Raw genomic sequence first — 17510 nt, 5'->3', positions numbered from 1 at the left:
CGGGGAAGTCTCCCTTTGGAACTGCCTTTCTAGGGGGCGTTCAAGAAAATAATGAAAACTAGAAAAGACAAACACATGATATCACTTTCTTGGTCTTCACAAACAAACGGTTCTTAGGTTTCTTTGCCATGTTATGCAGGAAGTCTCTCCACCTAAGTGATATAAAGAAACAGCATTCTGATTCTGAAAAAAGGGAAATTTGAGAACTAAACTCAAGATTAAAGGAGAGCCTTGTCTCCCTGAGAAGGTACAAAGGACGATGGACTAGACATACACAATCATTAATAAAATCACATTGTGTTTATTTAAACACCGTCAAGCATAAAGAACGCCTGAGTGGCCACAAATGAATAAATTGGCTCTCCTGGGAAAGTCCCAAAGTTAATGTTAGGACTACAGTCAGTGACTTTTGATTTGGGATAAAATCTCCAATATATGAAAAATTCAATGAGAGCTTTATTGCAACAGAGATCTCAGAAATAGCTACATCATTTTTTCTACATAATGGATAAAGAAAATATGTAACTTATATTCTAGATGTACTTTAAAAGGCATGGGCATTTTGTTTTTCTGCTCTAAAACTTCCTGGAAAATGATTTTCTTGAGTAGCAGAAACTGAATAGAAGCACTGACTCCTTAAAAGGTTACCAGCAAGGATGAAGCAATGGATCTCTGTGTATAAATATTATCCAAATGCAAATGTCATTGTCTGTATTTGTTTTCTCCTGCTGTGTGACACAAACTTGATGGCTTAAAGCAACACACATTTATCAACTCAAGTCTCAGTGGACCAGGAGTTCCTACATGACTCATCTGGGCTCTCTGCTTAGCCAGAGCTGTGGTCTCATCTGAGGCTCAACTGGGGAAGGATTTACTTCCAAGATCATGTGGTTGTTATCAGCATTCAGTGCCTTGTGGGCTGTCAGTCTGGGATCTCAGCGTCTCACTAGTTGTCAGCCTGAGACGGTCCTCAGTTTCTTGCCAAGTGAGCCTTCCCAGTATGGTCACTTGCTTCCTCAAATCCAGCAAGGAAGAGAATCTCCTTGCAAAATGGACATCACTCTCCTATGTAATGTCATCACAAAGGTGACAAACCGCCACCATTCTATATTCTGTTGGCTAGAAGAAAGTCACAGACCCAGTCCTCAGTCAAGAGGGGGACATTACACAGGATGTGAACATCAGAAGGGCAGGGATCATTGGGATCACCATATAGTTTATCTGCTAGCGTCGATTATCTGTCCCTGATGTGTACAAAATGCATTTCCCCCCTCCCAAGTTTCCACAAAATTTTATACCATTCAGTCATTTCCCCAAAGTCCAGAACCTTATTTAAGTCAGACCCATATGTGAATGAGCCTTCCTGGGTGTAGTTCATCTCAATCTGTCCATCTTTAAAATGAGAGACACGTTATCTGCCACCAACACACCCAGTGTACCCATGGTGGGACAGGCAAAGGGTTACAGCTACAGATAGTTCCGTTGAAACAGGGGGGAAATGGAAAGTACAAAGAAATTTCCATTGAAATTCTGAAATCTATTCAGACAAGTGTATGGAGTTGCTTGATTAAGTTTCAAGGCTTGGCCATGAGTCTCCACAATTCTTAGCTCTGTGTTCTGGGCTCTCACTTCTGTTCCCTGAATCATCCTTCCTTTCTCATGAAAGGTAGCATGTGCTTCCAGCTGGGCAGTTTAATCAGACTGCTTCCTGCCAGTACAAGTTTGGGTTTCCAACAGCCTCATTTCATTTGTACTTTCTCCATACATTTCAGTCTAAGCTGGTGATCTTTTTGCTGAAATAAACTCTATAAGTCTTCTGTGAATTTCCTTGGGGTTTACTCCGCTAAACAGATCTACACCCATAGATCTTTTTGAGATAGCCCTTCTCTACCTGGGGTTCCTGCTGAGATGGCTGAGGGACAACACCCTCCAGCTTGCTTGTGACTGAGAGGATCTGCGACTCTTGCTCTTGACCTTTTGAAAGGACTCCTTGTATGACTGAACGCTACTCTGATCTTTTGATGTTTCTGAGGTTTTAACAAAAGGTTGTACGGTCACATCCTCAGCATTTTATTCTATGTCAACCTTTCCTGACAGTGCTCAGAAGCTGCTTCTTCGTTTTAGCATCTTTCGCCATCAGGAGAGGCCAAGAATTTCCAAAACCATCCAGACCTGCTTCTTTCCATTTAATATTGCTTCCCTCAATTATTTTTCCTTCCACATTTTACTATAAGCAGCAAGAAGAAACCAGGTGGCACCTTCAACACTTTGCTTGGAAATTTCCTTAGCTATATAACTCAAGTCACTCTTACATATTCTGCTTTCCATATAACTGCAGTGACAAATTTGGAAGATTTCTTCATTGTATGACAAGGGTCTCCCTTCTTCTAGCTTCTAATAATATGATCCTATTTTCTTTTAATTTCTTTATTGTGTTAAAGATATATATATATAACATAAAATTTGCCATTTAACCATTTTTAAGTGTTCAGTTCAGTGGCATAATTACATTTACAGTATTGTGCAACCATAACACTATTTCCAAAACTTTTGCCTCACCCCAAACAGGAACTCTGAAACCAAAAAGCAATAACTCCCTATTATTTCCTCCTTCCAACCCCTGATAACTTTTAATCTATAAATTTACCTATTTCGGAGATTTCATATAAGTAGAATCATACAATATTTGCCATTTTTATGTCTGGCTTATTTCACTTGGCATATTGTTTTCAAAGTTCATTCATGTTGTAGCATGTATCAGAACTTCACTGCTTTTTAAGGCTGAATAATATTCTTCTGCATGGCTGCATCATATTGTGTTTACCCATTTACCTATCAGTTGACATTTGGGTTATTTCCACCTTTTGGCTACTGTGAATGATGCTGCCATGAATGCAAGTATCTGTTCAAGTCCTTGTTTCAGTTCTTTTGTGTACGTATGTAGGAGTGTGTGTGTATATATATGTATAGAATTGCTAGGTCATATATTAATTCCATGTTTAGCTTTTAGAGCAAAATTGTTTTCTACATTGGCTTCATCATTTACATCCCTACCAGCTATGTACAAGCGTTCCAATTTCTCTACATCCTTGCCAACACCTGTTATTTTTCATTTTTTGATTATAGCCATTCTAGCAAGTATAAAGTGTCTCATTGTTGTTTTGATTTACATTTCCCTAAGATGAATGATGTTGAGCATCTTCTCATGTGCTTATTGGCCATCTGTATATCTTTTTTGAAAATGTCTAGGCCTTTGCCCAGTTTCTAATTGGGGTGGCTTTGTTGTTGTTGAGTTTTACTTCTTTATTTTGTCTCCTTCTAAACCTTCACTGGCAGCATCCTCCAAGTCTACATGTATACTAACAGTCTGTTCAAGGTGATTTGGGTTTTCTCTACCATGCTTTTCAAAATTCTGCTTGCTTCTACTCATTCTCTAGTCCTGAAGCCTCTTTCATATTTTTAGATATTTCTTACAGTAGCACTACATGCCTAGGTGCCAAGATCTGTCTTAGTTGTCATTCATAATAATATTACTTCACACTTAGCTGCCTAAAACACCACATGCTTTATTGGCTCACAGTTGCTGTGGTTTCGTAGTCTGGACAGAGCTTACCTGGGTCCTTTGCTTCAGGGTCTCACAAGGGTGCACCAAGGTGTAGACTGTGGCCATGGTCACGTCTGAGGCTCAGTAGGAGAGGGGAGGGGACTGCTTCCTAAATCCCGTGGCTGTCAGCCACATTCAGTTCCTTCCGTGTCGTTGGACCGAAGCTGTTATCCAGAAGCTGCCCTCAATTCCTTGCCACCTGGGCCTTACGCATCTGACTGCTTACTACTTCAGAGCCAGCAAGGGAGAGAACTTCTTGAAAGAAGGACATTACACTGTTATGTAACATAGTCATGGGAGTGACAGCCTGTCATCTTTGCCATATTCTATTGGTTAGAAGCAAGGCCCAGGTCCCACCCACACTGAGTGGGAGGGGTTTACACAGGATGTGAATTCCAGGAAGCAAGGCTCATGAAGACCATGCTCGAGTCTTTCCACTGCATTACCAAAGTTAAGAGACCCAGGAACCAATGGGGGTTTATTATATGATTTTTCTTCATCTTCGTGGGCAAGTTTACTTAATCCTGTGATGAACCAAAGTGATGCTGTTTGCAAGCCATTATCATCACTCTATCCTACTGGTTCCCTTAGCTTTCCCTTGGGGTAAAAAATAATATTATGGAGGACTCAATACATGTACAGTTTCTCTGGTGCCACAAAAGATTCCATTATCCCAGTGTGGCCCAGCCAAGGAACAATCACTTAAAGCAAACCAAGAAGAAAATAGTTCTAACAGTGCTCTGATTGGTTCAGGCTAACAGAGGTTTCAGTGAGAAACCAATATGGATTGAACCACCGCAGAACACAATTTGTAGCCTGAAGAAATAAGATAAGGAACATGATATGGTATTGAAAGTCTAGTCTATACAGGATTATGAAAGACAATGCTCTTCACAGAGACTAGGTTTGTGGAACAATGGATAATTTCTGGAGAAATATTGCTGGGCTATTAATTCATTTTTAAATGCAAAATGAGAATGAGCAGTCATGGGCAAGATCAAAATCCTAATTATTAATGCATCATGAAATGCATCTGTGACTGTCAGCGCTTTAAGATGCTAGAGGTCCAGGAGAGCAAATAAAATTTCAAAACTGTCTAGCTTATCATTTGGTAAAAGCCAGCTGTGTGTTAAGGACCAGAGAATGAGGAACCAGTGGCTGGTCTACTGTGTAGCTATTTTATCCATAAATTAATAAAAATCCTTGCACACCCAGAGTCACCAAGGTAACTAAGTTTAGACGCCCATTGTTGTTTGTAACACTAGAGGCCCAAGCAGCAGTTTAACAAGAGGTACGTCTCTCAGCGGCATGTGTTTGTTGGGTGAAGGAGTTAGGGGGGCAGAGCGACAGTACTCCCTTGAAATTGCAGAGAATCCAGAGTTAGGAGCTTGTAAGGGCTTAGCCTCTGAGCAGACTCTCCCAGGTTGAATTCGTGAGTGAAATCCAGACATAAAGGGACAGACAGGCAATTTCTAGTTCCCTCTGACCTCCCTTGCAGAGGGTGACAGTCACATATCCTGGTGTGCCTTTTGTCATAGGACTACTATAGAAAGAGAAAGAGAAGGGGGAAAGCACATTGTTGACCACCTAAAAATGAGGCCAAGTAAATCATTTATAACACTGGTTGAAATTTCTATGCTACACGCAGTTATCAAATTCTCCAGCTGTGGACTTTCAGCTGTAATAATACACTGAGCGTATTCAAGGGAGGGCCTGCTGTAGGCAGAGATGAGGAAGGATCTATGCACTATGATTTATTTTGCTGTGGGGAAGTGGGAGCTCAGTTGCTGTGCCTTTTATTAAAAGTCGAGGGTTTTATAAGTATTTTTAGTAAGATTTTCCTTTGCCCTCCCTACTCTTATTGTCGGTTTGTTTTTGTTTCTGCAAGCTGAAGTTCATGTCAAGGAGTCGAGGACGTCCAGATCTTTTTAAATATGGGCAAAATCACCTTGGAAACAGGAGGTCGCCTTCTATGCACAATGAGAGAAGCTACACATGGATATTTTGAATTAAATGCTGAAAGTTCTGATGTTCTGAGTTTTCTTGACTTACTTCTTCCAAACGCGTTCTTAAAACAAATGGCAGTTGCCTCACAGAACAATCCTTGCACCAACATGTATGCTAATAATCACTAAGGAGTCAGGATGCTTTGCTTTACTTATGGTAACTCTACACATCTGCACAGGCTTCCTGAGGTCAGATGCTTTTCATCTATTGTGTCCTCAGTGTTGTTTTGGCTCTTCTATCTAGAGGTCACACTCTCTTAATAGAAGCCTCCTTCCCCTTCCTTCCCACATGTGAAACTGTCCAGAGTCCTGAGCTCCGAGACTCAGGGCCCCAGAGGACTATCTGTCTTAAACAATCAAGCACACAAGGAAGAGCGATAACTTTTCAGTTCCACTGGCTACTCTTTCATGTGGAGATTTAGAGACCTAACCGTTTTCCTGATTGGTTCTCGACTCTCTGAAGGCTCCTTCTGCCGTGAAATATCGACCCTCTCTCCCTAGAAGTAAGCATGCCTCCCACTTTCATTGGAGAGGCTGACTTTGGACTCTGCTGTTTACTTACTTGCTTTTCTGTACGTCCGTCCACACAGCTGCCATCTTATTCCCATTCTACCAGATGCCATGGATGTGATGTCCCTTCCCTTCTCTTGCCATCACCATCCTCTTTGTCCAACTCGGGCTATCTCTCCCTCAGGTGGCTGGCATCTGTACCCTCCTGGCCGGCATCTGCCCCATAAACTCCTCCTGCACGTGACCCCTCACCCTGAGCCTTTGGAGGCTCAGACCCCTCACTCAAGCAAGGAGAGCCCCCCCCCTCATCTCAGGGGCTCCAGCACCAGCAGGATGATAAGACACCAACTCCTGTAGTCCAGCCTTCACTCTAACTCTGACGGTGCTATTTTGTCTCTGGAGCTTGGTGGGATTTCCTTGCTTCCTTGCAAATAAAGTTCAAGTTCTTCCACCCTATTTGTGTAAAGAGAGATCATTCCACTCCTTTCGCCTTTTTCTATTCACGTCTCCTCCATCACCTTTTTGCTTCACTCTTCCCGCTCCTACCTTCTGTTCTTTTCCAGAATGCTCACTCTGCTTCATCCTGTTGACTCCCTTCAGCTTGGCCTGGCTTCTTGCTTTTCATGGCTGTACCTGTTCTGGAATCCATCACATTCTTTTTTTTTTTTTTTTTTTTTTTAACATATTTCCATACATATTTCCATACAAATACAAATATAAGATTTTTAGAAATTTCATGTACTGTCTGAAACATTTATATTAACATATTTCCATACAAATAACCCAATGAAAGTTTAGTATTAGTTGTTTTGTTTGTTTTTTTATACTGCAGGTTCTTATTAGGCATCAGTTTTATACACATCAGTGTATACATGTCAATCCCACTTGCCCAATTCAGCACACCACCATCCCCACCTCACCGCAGTTTTCCCCCCTTGGTGTCCATATGACCATTCTCTACATTTGTGTCTCAACTTCTGCCCTGTAAACTGGCTCATCTGTACCATTTTTCTAGGTTCCGCATACATGCATTAATATACGATATTTGTTTTTTCTCTTTCTGACTTACTTCACTCTGTATGACAGTCTCTAGATCCATCCATGTCTCAACAAATGACTCAATTTCGTTCCTTTTTATGGCTGAGTAATATTCCATTGTATATATGTACCACATCTTCTTTATCCATTCGTCTGTTGATGGGCATGTAGGTTGCTTCCATGACCTGGCTATTGTAAATAGTGCTGCAATGAACATTCGGGTGCATGTGTCTTTTTGAATTACGGTTTTCTCTGGGTATATGCCCAGTAGTGGGATTGCTGGGTCATATGGTAATTCTATTTTTAGTTTTTTAAGGAACCTCCATATTGTTCTCCATAGTGGCTGTATCAATTTACATTCCCACCAACAGTGCAAGAGGGTTCCCTTTTCTCCACACCCTCTCCAGCATTTGTTGTTTGTAGATTTTCTGATGATGCCCATTCTAACAGGAGTGAGGTGATACCTCATTGTAGTTTTGATTTGCATTTCTCTAATAATTAGTGATGTTGAGCATCTTTTCATGTGCTTCGTGGCCGTCTGTATGTCTTCTTTGGAGAAATGTCTGTTTAGGTCTTCTGCCCATTTTTGGATTGGGGTGTTTGTTTCTTTGATATTGAGCTGAATGAGCTGTTTATATATTTTGGAGATTAATCCTTTGTCCGTTGATTCATTTGCAAATATTTTCTCCCATTCTGAGGGTTGTCTTTTTGTCTTGTTTATGGTTTCCTTTGCTGTGCAAAAGCTTTGAAGTTTCATTAGGTCCCATTTGTTTATTTTTGTTTTTATTTCCATTACTCTAGGAGGTGGATCAAAAAAGATCTTGCTGTGATTTATGTCAAAGAGTGTTCTTCCTATGTTTTCCTCTAAGAGTTTTATAGTGTCCAGTCTTATATTTAGGTCTCTAATCCATTTTGAGTTTATTTTTGTGTATGGTGTTAGGGAGTATTCTAATTTCATTCTTTTACATGTAGCTGTCCAGTTTTCCCAGCACCACTTATTGAAGAGACTGTCTTTTCTCCATTGTATATCTTTGCCTCCTTTGTCATAGATTAGTTGACCATAGGTGCGTGGGTTAATCTCTGGGCTTTCTATCTTGTTCCATTGATCTATGTTTCTGTTTTTGTGCCAGTACCATACTGTCTTGATTACTGTAGCTTTGTAGTATAGTCTGAAGTCAGGGAGTCTGATTCCTCCAGCTCCATTTTTTTCCCTCAAGACTGCTTTGGCTATTCGGGGTCTTTTGTGTCTCCATACAAATTTTAAGATGATTTGTTCTAGCTCCGTAAAAAATGCCATTGGCAATTTGATAGGGATTGCATTGAATCTGTAGATTGCTTTGGGTAGTATACTCATTTTCACAATGTTGATTCTTCCAATCCAAGAACATGGTATATCTCTCCATCTGTTGGTATCATCTTTAATTTCTTTCATCAGTGTCTTATAGTTTTCTGCATACAGGTCTTTCGTCTCCCTAGGTAGGTTTATTCCTAGGTATTTTATTCTTTTTGTTGCAATGGTAAATGGGAGTGTTTCCATAATTTCTCTTTCAGATTTTTCATCATTAGTGTATAGGAATGCAAGAGATTTCTGTGCATTAATTTTGTATCCTGCAACTTTACCATATTCATTAATTAGCTCTAGCAGTTTTCTGGTGGCAGTTTTAGGATTCTCTATGTATAGTATCATGTCATCCGCAAACAGTGACAGTTTTACTTCTTCTTTTCCAATTTGTATTCCTTTTATTTCTTTTTCTTCTCTGATTGCCGTGGCTAGGACTTCCAGAACTATGTTGAATAATAGTGGTGAGAGTGGACATCCTTGTCTCGTTCCTGATCTTAGAGGAAATGCTTTCGGTTTTTCACCATTGAGAGTGATGTTTGCTGTGGGTTTGTCATATATGGCCTTTATTATGTTGAGGTAGTTTCCCTCTATGCCCACTTTCTGGAGAGTTTTTATCAGAAATGGGTGTTGAATTTTGTCAAAAGCTTTTTCTGCATCTATTGAGATGATCATATGGTTTTTATTCTTCAATTTGTTAATATGGTGTATCACATTGATTGATTTGCGTATATTGAAGAATCCTTGCATCCCTGGGATAAATCCCACTTGATCGTGGTGTATGATCCTTTTAATGTGTTGCTGGATTCTGTTTGCTAGTATTTTGTTGAGGATTTTTGCATCTATATTCATCAGTGATATTGGTCTGTAATTTTCTTTTTTTGTAGTGTCTTTGTCTGGTTTTGGTATCAGGGTGATGGTGGCCTCATAGAATGAGTTTGGGAGTGTTCCTTCCTCTGCAATTTTTTGGAAGAGTTTGAGAAGGATGGGTGTTAGCTCTTCTCTAAATGTTTGATAGAATTCACCTGTGAAGCCATCTGGTCCTGGACTTTTGTTTGTTGGAAGATTTTTAATCACAGTTTCAATTTCATTACTTGTGATTGGTCTGTTCATATTTTCTGTTTCTTCCTGATTCAGTCTGGGAAGGTTATACCTTTCTAAGAATTTGTCCATTTCTTCCAGGTTGTCCATTTTATTGGCATAAAGTTGCTTGTAGTAGTCTCTTAGGATGCTTTGTATTTCTGCGGTGTCTGTTGTAACTTCTCCTTTTTCATTTCTAATTTTATTGATTTGAGTCCTCTCCCTCTTTTTCTTGATGAGTCTGGCTAATGGCTTATCAATTTTGTTTATCTTCTCAAAGAACCAACTTTTAGTTTTATTGATCTTTGCTATTGTTTTCTTTGTTTCTATTTCATTTATTTCTGCTCTGATCTTTATGATTTCTTTCCTTCTGCTAACTTTGGGTTTTGTTTGTTCGTCTTTCTCTAGTTTCTTTAGGTGTAAGGTTAGATTGTTTCCTTGAGATTTTTCTTGTTTCTTTAGGTAGGCTTGTATAGCTATAAACTTCCCTCTTAGAACCGCTTTTGCTGCATCCCATAGGTTTTGGGTCGTCGTGTTTTCATTGTCATTTGTCTCTAGGTATTTTTTGATTTCCTCTTTGATTTCTTCAGTGATCTCTTGGTTATTTAGTAACGTATTGTTTAGCCTCCATGTGTTTGTCCTTTTTACGTTTTTTTCCCTGTAATTCATTTCTAATCTCATAGCGTTGTGGTCAGAAAAGATGCTTGATATGATTTCAATTTTCTTAAATTTACTGAGGCTTGATTTGTGACCCAAGATGTGATCTATCCTGGAGAATGTTCCGTGCGCACTTGAGAAGAACGTGTAATCTGCTGTTTTTGGATGGAATGTCCTATATATATCAATTAAATCTATCTGGTCTATTGTGTCATTTAAAGCTTCTGTTTCCTTATTTATTTTCATTTTGGATGATCTGTCCATTGGTGTAAGTGAGGTGTTAAAGTCCCCCACTATTATTGTGTTACTGTCGATTTCCTCTTTTATAGCTGTTAGCAGTTGCCTTATTTATTGAGGTGCTCCTATGTTGGGTGCATATATATTTATAATTGTTATATCTTCTTCTTGGATTGATCCCTGGATCATTATGTAGTGTCCTTCCTTGTCTCTTGTAACATTCTTTATTTTAAAGTCTATTTTATCTGATATGAGTATAGCTACTCCAGCTTTCTTTTGATTTCCATTTGCATGGAATATCTTTTTCCATCCCCTCACTTTCAGTCTGTATGTGTCCCTAGGTCTAAAGTGGGTCTCTTGTAGACAGCATATATATGGGTCTTGTTTTTGTATCCATTCAGCCAGTCTATGTCTTTTGGTTGGGGCATTTAATCCATTCACGTTTAAGGTAATTATCGATATGTATGTTCCTATGACCATTTTCTTAATTGTTTTGGGTTTGTTTTTGTAGGTCCTTTTCTTCTCTTGTGTTTCCCACTTAGAGAAGTTCCTTTAGCATTTGTTGTAGAGCTGGTTTGGTGGTGCTGAATTCTCTTAGCTTTTGCTTGTCTGCAAAGCTTTTGATTTCTCCATCAAATCTAAATGAGATCCTTGCCGGGTAGAGTAATCTTGGTTGTAGGTTCTTCCCTTTCATCACTTTAAGTATATCATGCCACTCCCTTCTGGCTTGCAGAGTTTCTGCTGAGAAATCAGCTGTTAACCTTATGGGAGTTCCCTTGTATGTTATTTGTCGTTTTTTCCCTTGCTGCTTTCAATAATTTTTCTTTGTCTTTAATTTTTGCCACTTTGATTACTATGTGTCTCGGCGTGTTTCTCCTTGGGTTTATTCTGTATGGGACTCTCTGCGCTTCCTGGACTTGGGTGGCTATTTCCTTTCCCATGTTAGGGAAGTTTTCGACTATAATCTCTTCAAATATTTTCTCTGGTCCTTTCTCTCTCTCTTCTCCTTCTGGGACCCCTATAATGCGAATGTTGTTGCGTTTAATGTTGTCCCAGAGGTCTCTTAGGCTGTCTTCATTTCTTTTCATTCTTTTTTCTTTAGTCTGTTCTGCAGCAGTGAATTCCACCATTCTGTCTTCCAGGTCACTTATCCGTTCTTCTGCCTCAGTTATTCTGCTATTGATTCCTTCTAGTGTAGTTTTCATTTCAGTTATTGTATTGGTGATCTCTGTTTGTTTGTTCTTTAATTCTTCTAGGTCTTTGTTAATCATTTCTTGCATCTTCTCAATCTTTGCCTCCATTCTTATTCCGAGGTCCTGGATCATCTTCACTATCATTATTCTGAACTCTTTTTCTGGAAGGTTGCCTATCTCCACTTCATTTAGTTGTTTTTCTGGGGTTTTTTCTTGTTCCTTCATCTGGTACATAGCCCTCTGCCTTTTCATCTTCTCTATCTTTCTGTAACTGTGGTTTTTGGTCCACAGGCTGCAGGATCGTAGTTTTTCTTGCTTCTGTTGTCTGCCCTCTGGTGGTTGAGGCTATCTAAGAGGCTTGATGGGAGGCTCTGGTGGTGGGTAGAGCTGACTGTTGCTGTGGCGGTCAGAGCTCAGTAAAACCTTAATCCACTTGACTGTTGATGGGTGGGGCTGGGTTCCCTCCCTGTTGCTGTGGCGGTCAGAGCTCAGTAAAACCTTAATCCACTTGACTGTTGATGGGTGGGGCTGGGTTCCCTCCCTGTTGGTTGTTTTGCCTGAGGCAACCCAACACTGGAGCCTACCGGTGCTCTTTGGTGGGGTTAATGGCAGACTCTGGGAGGGCTCACACCAAGGAGAACTTCCCAGAACCTCTGCTGCCAGTGTCCTTATCCCCACGGTGAAACAGAGCCACTACTCGCCTCTGCAGGAGACCCCCCCAACACCAGCAGGTAGGTCTGGTTCAGTCTCCCCCAGGGTCACTGCTCCTTCCCCTGGGTCCCGATGTACACATTACTTTGTGTGTGCCCTCCAAGAGTGGGGTCTCTGTTTCCCCCAGTCCTGTCAAAGTCCTGCAATCAATTCCCACCAGGCTTCAAAGTCTGATTCTCTAGGAATTCCTCCTCCCATTGCCGGACCCCCAGGTTGGGAAGCCTGACGTGGGGCTCAGAACCTTCACTCCAGTGGGTGGAATTCTGTGGTATAAGTGTTTGCCAGTCTGTGAGTCACCCACCCAGCAGTTATGGGATTTGATTTTACTCTGATTGCGCCCCTCCTACCGTCTCACTGTGGCTTCTCCTCTGTCCTTGGACGTGGGGTATCCTCCTTGGTGAAGTCCAGGGTCTTCCTGTCAATGATTGTCCAGCAGCCAGTGGTGATTCTGGTGCTCTCGCAAGAGGGAGTGAGAGCACGTCCTTCTACTCCGCCATCTTGGTTCAGCTTCTCTCCATCACATTCTTCATTAAATGTCCCTGGTTTGATGGGAAGACAGTTGAATCGTTATCAACATTGTCTGTCAGGAAACTACGCTCCCCGAATTACCTCTCTTACATTCTGGGAATCAGCTGTTTACCTCTATGTTTTGCTCATTAAGATAGATAGTGTTTTCTGACTATGGAGAATAGTATGGAGCGTCCTTAAAAAAATAAAAAAAGAATTGCTATATGATCCAGCAATCCCACTCCGGGGATATATCCAGAAAAAAACTCTAATTCAAAAAGATACATGCACCCCTGTTCATAGCAGCACTGTTTACAATAGCCAAGGCATGGAAGCAGCCTAAGTGTCCATGGACAGATGAATAGATAAAGAAGATGTTGTATACATATACAATGGAATACTACACAGCCATAAAAAACTATGAAATAATGCAATTTCTAGCAACATGGATGGGCGTAGAGATTATCATACTAAGTGAAGTAAGTCAGAAAGAAAGACAAATACCATATGATATCACTTACATGCCGAATCTAAAATATGACACAAATGAACTTATTTACAAAACAGAAACAGACTCACAGGCATAGAAAACGAACTTAAGTTACTAAAGGGGAAAGGGAGGAGGGATAAATTAGGAGTTTGGGATTAACATATACACACTACTACATATAAAATAGGTTAAAAAAAAAAAGGACCTACTGTATAGCACAGGGAACTATATTCAATATCTTGCAATAAACAATAATGGAAAAGAATATGAAAAAATATATATATAATGTATATTTTATATATATGTGTAACTGAATCACTTTGCTATACATCTGAAATTAACACCACATTGTAAATTAACTCTACTTCAATAAGAAAATAAAGATAGTGTGTTCTATCCTGCACATCCTGGACTTGGGTCTGTTTCCCTGTATGCATCTCAGGTTGGACACACCTGTGATAGGGAGGTACTCTTTGTGCTTTTGAGCACTTAATGAGACACAATTGCCAAATGTGTCTCACTAAGTTTGGCTACATTCAGAATAACATCTTCTTCCCTATGAGCTGTAAACCTGCGCATTGCCAGGTTGTTTCCTTCTTATTTTTTGTTTGTTTCCCTCACTTTGCTTTATTTCACTTGTAGTATTAAAGACGAGGAGAAATTTAATCCTTCTGAGGCTAAGGAAAGCCATGTATATTTGGCTAAAATTTGGCAGTATGAATGTACATGTAGAAGTATAGTTAATCACTAAAAAATAGGACTAATTGTCAATAGTAATTCAGCTCTTTTTGGGTAACAGGTGGTCATCTAAATTAAGGTAGCTAGACATCATTCTGAGAGTCTACAAATAAATATAAAAATACAATAACTTGGCAGTATGTGACTTGAAGCTTCATGCTAAAATTAGACTAACTTTTCTTTGACTCATATTAATAGGATTATGGGCCTTATTTGATTCGATGATGAGAAATGAATTCCAAATACAATTTGCTGCCTTTATATTCATAACCTACTTTATCTTTCAGTGTTTATGTTTAGAAGATAAACTCCCTACTTAGGTATTTTCTATGTGTTCTCATTTTTTGAGTGTCTATTTGAAGGGTTTTTTGTTTGTTTCTCCTCTAATTGGCTGCACAGGAAGATCCATCCTGCATTGTGAGTCTAACATTTTTTCGTTGTCTCCCGTGCATCCCATTGTCTGTGCACACACAGCATGGCCAGCGCCACATCCGCCTCCTTCCCTGGGTGACCACCCGGAACACGAAACGCCCCTCACGCAGAGCATGCCCATGGGTTCAACATCCCGTGCAGGGCCAGAGAGTGGAAAGCCTGTGGCCTCACGTTCCACTAAACGCTTGCTTTTTTCCTCTTGGTTTCCTCATTACAGATACTGCAATGAGCATCTGCTGTGCCCCCCACACATGTTCTGGACAGGCTGGGGTCCCTGGGAACGGTGCACAGCGCAGTGTGGAGGCGGCATTCAGGCTCGCCGCAGAACCTGCGAGAATGGTCCTGACTGTGCGGGCTGTAGTGTGGTGAGTAGTCCTCCTCATCCCCAGCCCACAGTCTAGAGCTGGGAGTCCAGAGTCAGCACACACTAGATGCTCTGCAAACACAAGGTGTTCTGCAAACACAAGGTGTTCTGCAAACTGAATGCTCTGCAAACACAAGATGTTCTGCAAACACTAGATGCTCTGCAGGGACTAGGTGCTCTCACACACTAGATATTCTGCAAACACAAGATCCTCAGCAGACACTAGATATACTGCAAACATTAAGTGCTCCATAAACATGACACATCCAGGCACTAGATGCTGTGAATCACGTAAGTCTTTCTGGTTAATGAGAATGTCTGGAGGAGATACTGGAAATTCAGAGTATCCTGAAGGCTGATTGGAATAAATATTCTCATATAAGATACACTGCCCCAGGAGTTTTCCAGTTCTCATTTCTGAGCTAGTACAGAAACTTCAGTCTGCTTAACTCTGGGCACTATATTTGGTTTGGGAAATGGGATACGGTCGTCATACTGGGCCCGCGCTAAGTTATAAAATGCGGACAAACCAGAGACACTGAGGATTGAGAAACTTTATGGGGCCATTGTCAGAGCACATTTGGTGCCAATTCTGAGGGAATAAAAGACAAATGATGGTTTTGTTTTTCTTCTGCCTTAATGGGTCCTATTTCCCTTAGCACTTTAGACTCTCAAATAAAATTCCACTTGTGCAAAGGCCTGTTGTTTCTCGTCCTGTGTCATCTGTCAGAATGATTGAGCACCAAAGGCTGCTGGGCTTTTACTTTATTTGCCTGCCCCTGGTGCTGGCCCTGCAGAGTGGCTGCAAAGACAGTGCAGGTGTTTTGGTGGAGAGGTTCAGCCTGAGAAGATCTTGCTTGGCGCCCTTCCTCACTGGTCTTCCAGTTGGTCTTTGCAGCAATTTTGTAACGTTGGCTCATGAGGCTTAGGAGGTTTCTGTGTGGCTGTAAAGTTTGTTTTTGTGAGATGCAAAGACCACACACTCCAGATAGCCTTGGGAAATTTGGAGAGATGAAGAGGCTTATTAGATGCTTTGCCAGATATTACGCCCAATCCAAGGAGATTTCTGTTATTGGGATTTGCAATTAGATTTCTTCCCCTTTGCACTGGCAAAGTTTGCAGTAACTTTAATAGAATCTATCACTGATTATAGAGGCACTTCTTTCTAGGTCACCCTGAACTAACTTTCAACCAAGGAAAATCTTAGTATCCAGTTTCGGATGACGTATTTATTGATATTTCAGATGCTAAGATTTTAAATTATTTATGAAAATGTGACAGGTAAATCTGTGAACATTCACATGTTCTAGGAAAACAGTTCAAATGTGGTAGATTTATTCTTTGCTGAAATATATCAGTCCTGTTCCCGGTGGCTCAACATCTAACACTGGGATCTCCACTCCCATATCAAGGTTTGTCTCCTCTGCTGGGAAACCACAGGGATGGATGACCTGAGTTGATCTTGCACTTTAGTCTCTAAAACTTTGCAATACGAAGAACTCAGAAAACATTTCAAGTCATTCATTTTCTTATTGCAAACTGACTTCAATTATTACATTTAAAAACAGTTTAATGAAAGAAAAATTACATTAAGGAAAGAGTAGCCTATCTCCTACGTAGTCACTGGAGTATGTGTGTGTGTGTGTGTGTGTGTGTGTGTGATACATATGATTATAAATGTAAAAGCTGAATGTCTTTCCAAAATGTTCATGTATTTTGGCTTTATTTGTGTCTAAATTTACAGAATTATGGTTTATGAAAAAAATATAACATCAGTTTTCAAATCCAGAGGAATATCATGAGTGTCTCTAAGAAGTCTAATATAAGTTTTTAGGTATTTTAGTTTAGTTTTCTTTTTCTTCCCCACCATAGTTAATCTACTGGCCATGTCATTCCAGGAAGGTGTTATTAGGGTACACTGGAGCAATCCATTCTTTTTTTTTTTTTTTTTTTTTAAATTATTTATTTATTTATTTATTTATGGCTGTGTTGGGTCTTCGTTTCTGTGCGAGGGCTTTCTCTAGTTGCGGCAAGCGGGGGCCACTCTTCATTGCGGTGCGCGGGCCTCTCGCTATCGCGGCCTCTCTTGTTGCAGAGCACAGGCTCCAGACGCGCAGGCTCAGTAATTGTGGCTCATGGGCCCAGTTGCTCCACAGCATGTGGGATCTTCCCAGACCAGGGCTTGAACCCGTGTCCCCTGCATCGGCAGGCGGATTCTCAACCACTGCGCCACCAGGGAAGCCCAATCTATTCTTTTACGATAGAAGCACAGCATTTATTTTTTTCCTGCATGGTTTTTTTTTTTCTATTTATTCCAGTTTCTGTCTCTTCTAAGGCAGGAATGCCAAATGAGGAACATAAGCAGAATGAAGGAGGGGCTTGGTTTCTCTGGATTGCTTACCAAATGTATCCTATCAATTCAATTCCTAAGATTTTTTTTAAAAAATTAATAGGTATTTAAGTTAAGTAATATGTTGATCATATTCTAGTTGCAGTTTAGAAATCTTTGGCCACGAAGTATGTTCGTTTTTGATGTTTTGTCTTGTACCAAGATAGTGGCACACAACACTGTAAATCAACTGTACTCTAATATAAAATAAAAAT

The 17510-nt window shown here is 40.4% G+C and overlaps 1 protein-coding gene across 4 annotated transcripts in view; it reads left to right on the top strand.

Moving 5' to 3' along the window:
- Positions 1-17510, top strand: part of SEMA5A (semaphorin 5A) — a 528372-nt gene that overhangs the window by 426972 nt on the left and 83890 nt on the right. For all 4 annotated transcript variants that reach the window (XM_036846398.1, XM_036846396.1, XM_036846394.1 and 1 more), the window contains one exon: positions 14760-14907. In XM_036846398.1, the coding sequence (XP_036702293.1) occupies positions 14760-14907 (148 nt within the window). The remainder of the gene's footprint in view (positions 1-14759; positions 14908-17510) is intronic.

The sequence above is a fragment of the Balaenoptera musculus genome, chromosome 3 (assembly GCF_009873245.2).
Source record: "Balaenoptera musculus isolate JJ_BM4_2016_0621 chromosome 3, mBalMus1.pri.v3, whole genome shotgun sequence".
Taxonomy (NCBI): domain Eukaryota; kingdom Metazoa; phylum Chordata; class Mammalia; order Artiodactyla; family Balaenopteridae; genus Balaenoptera; species Balaenoptera musculus.
This window is presented reverse-complemented; position numbering and strand designations above follow the sequence as displayed.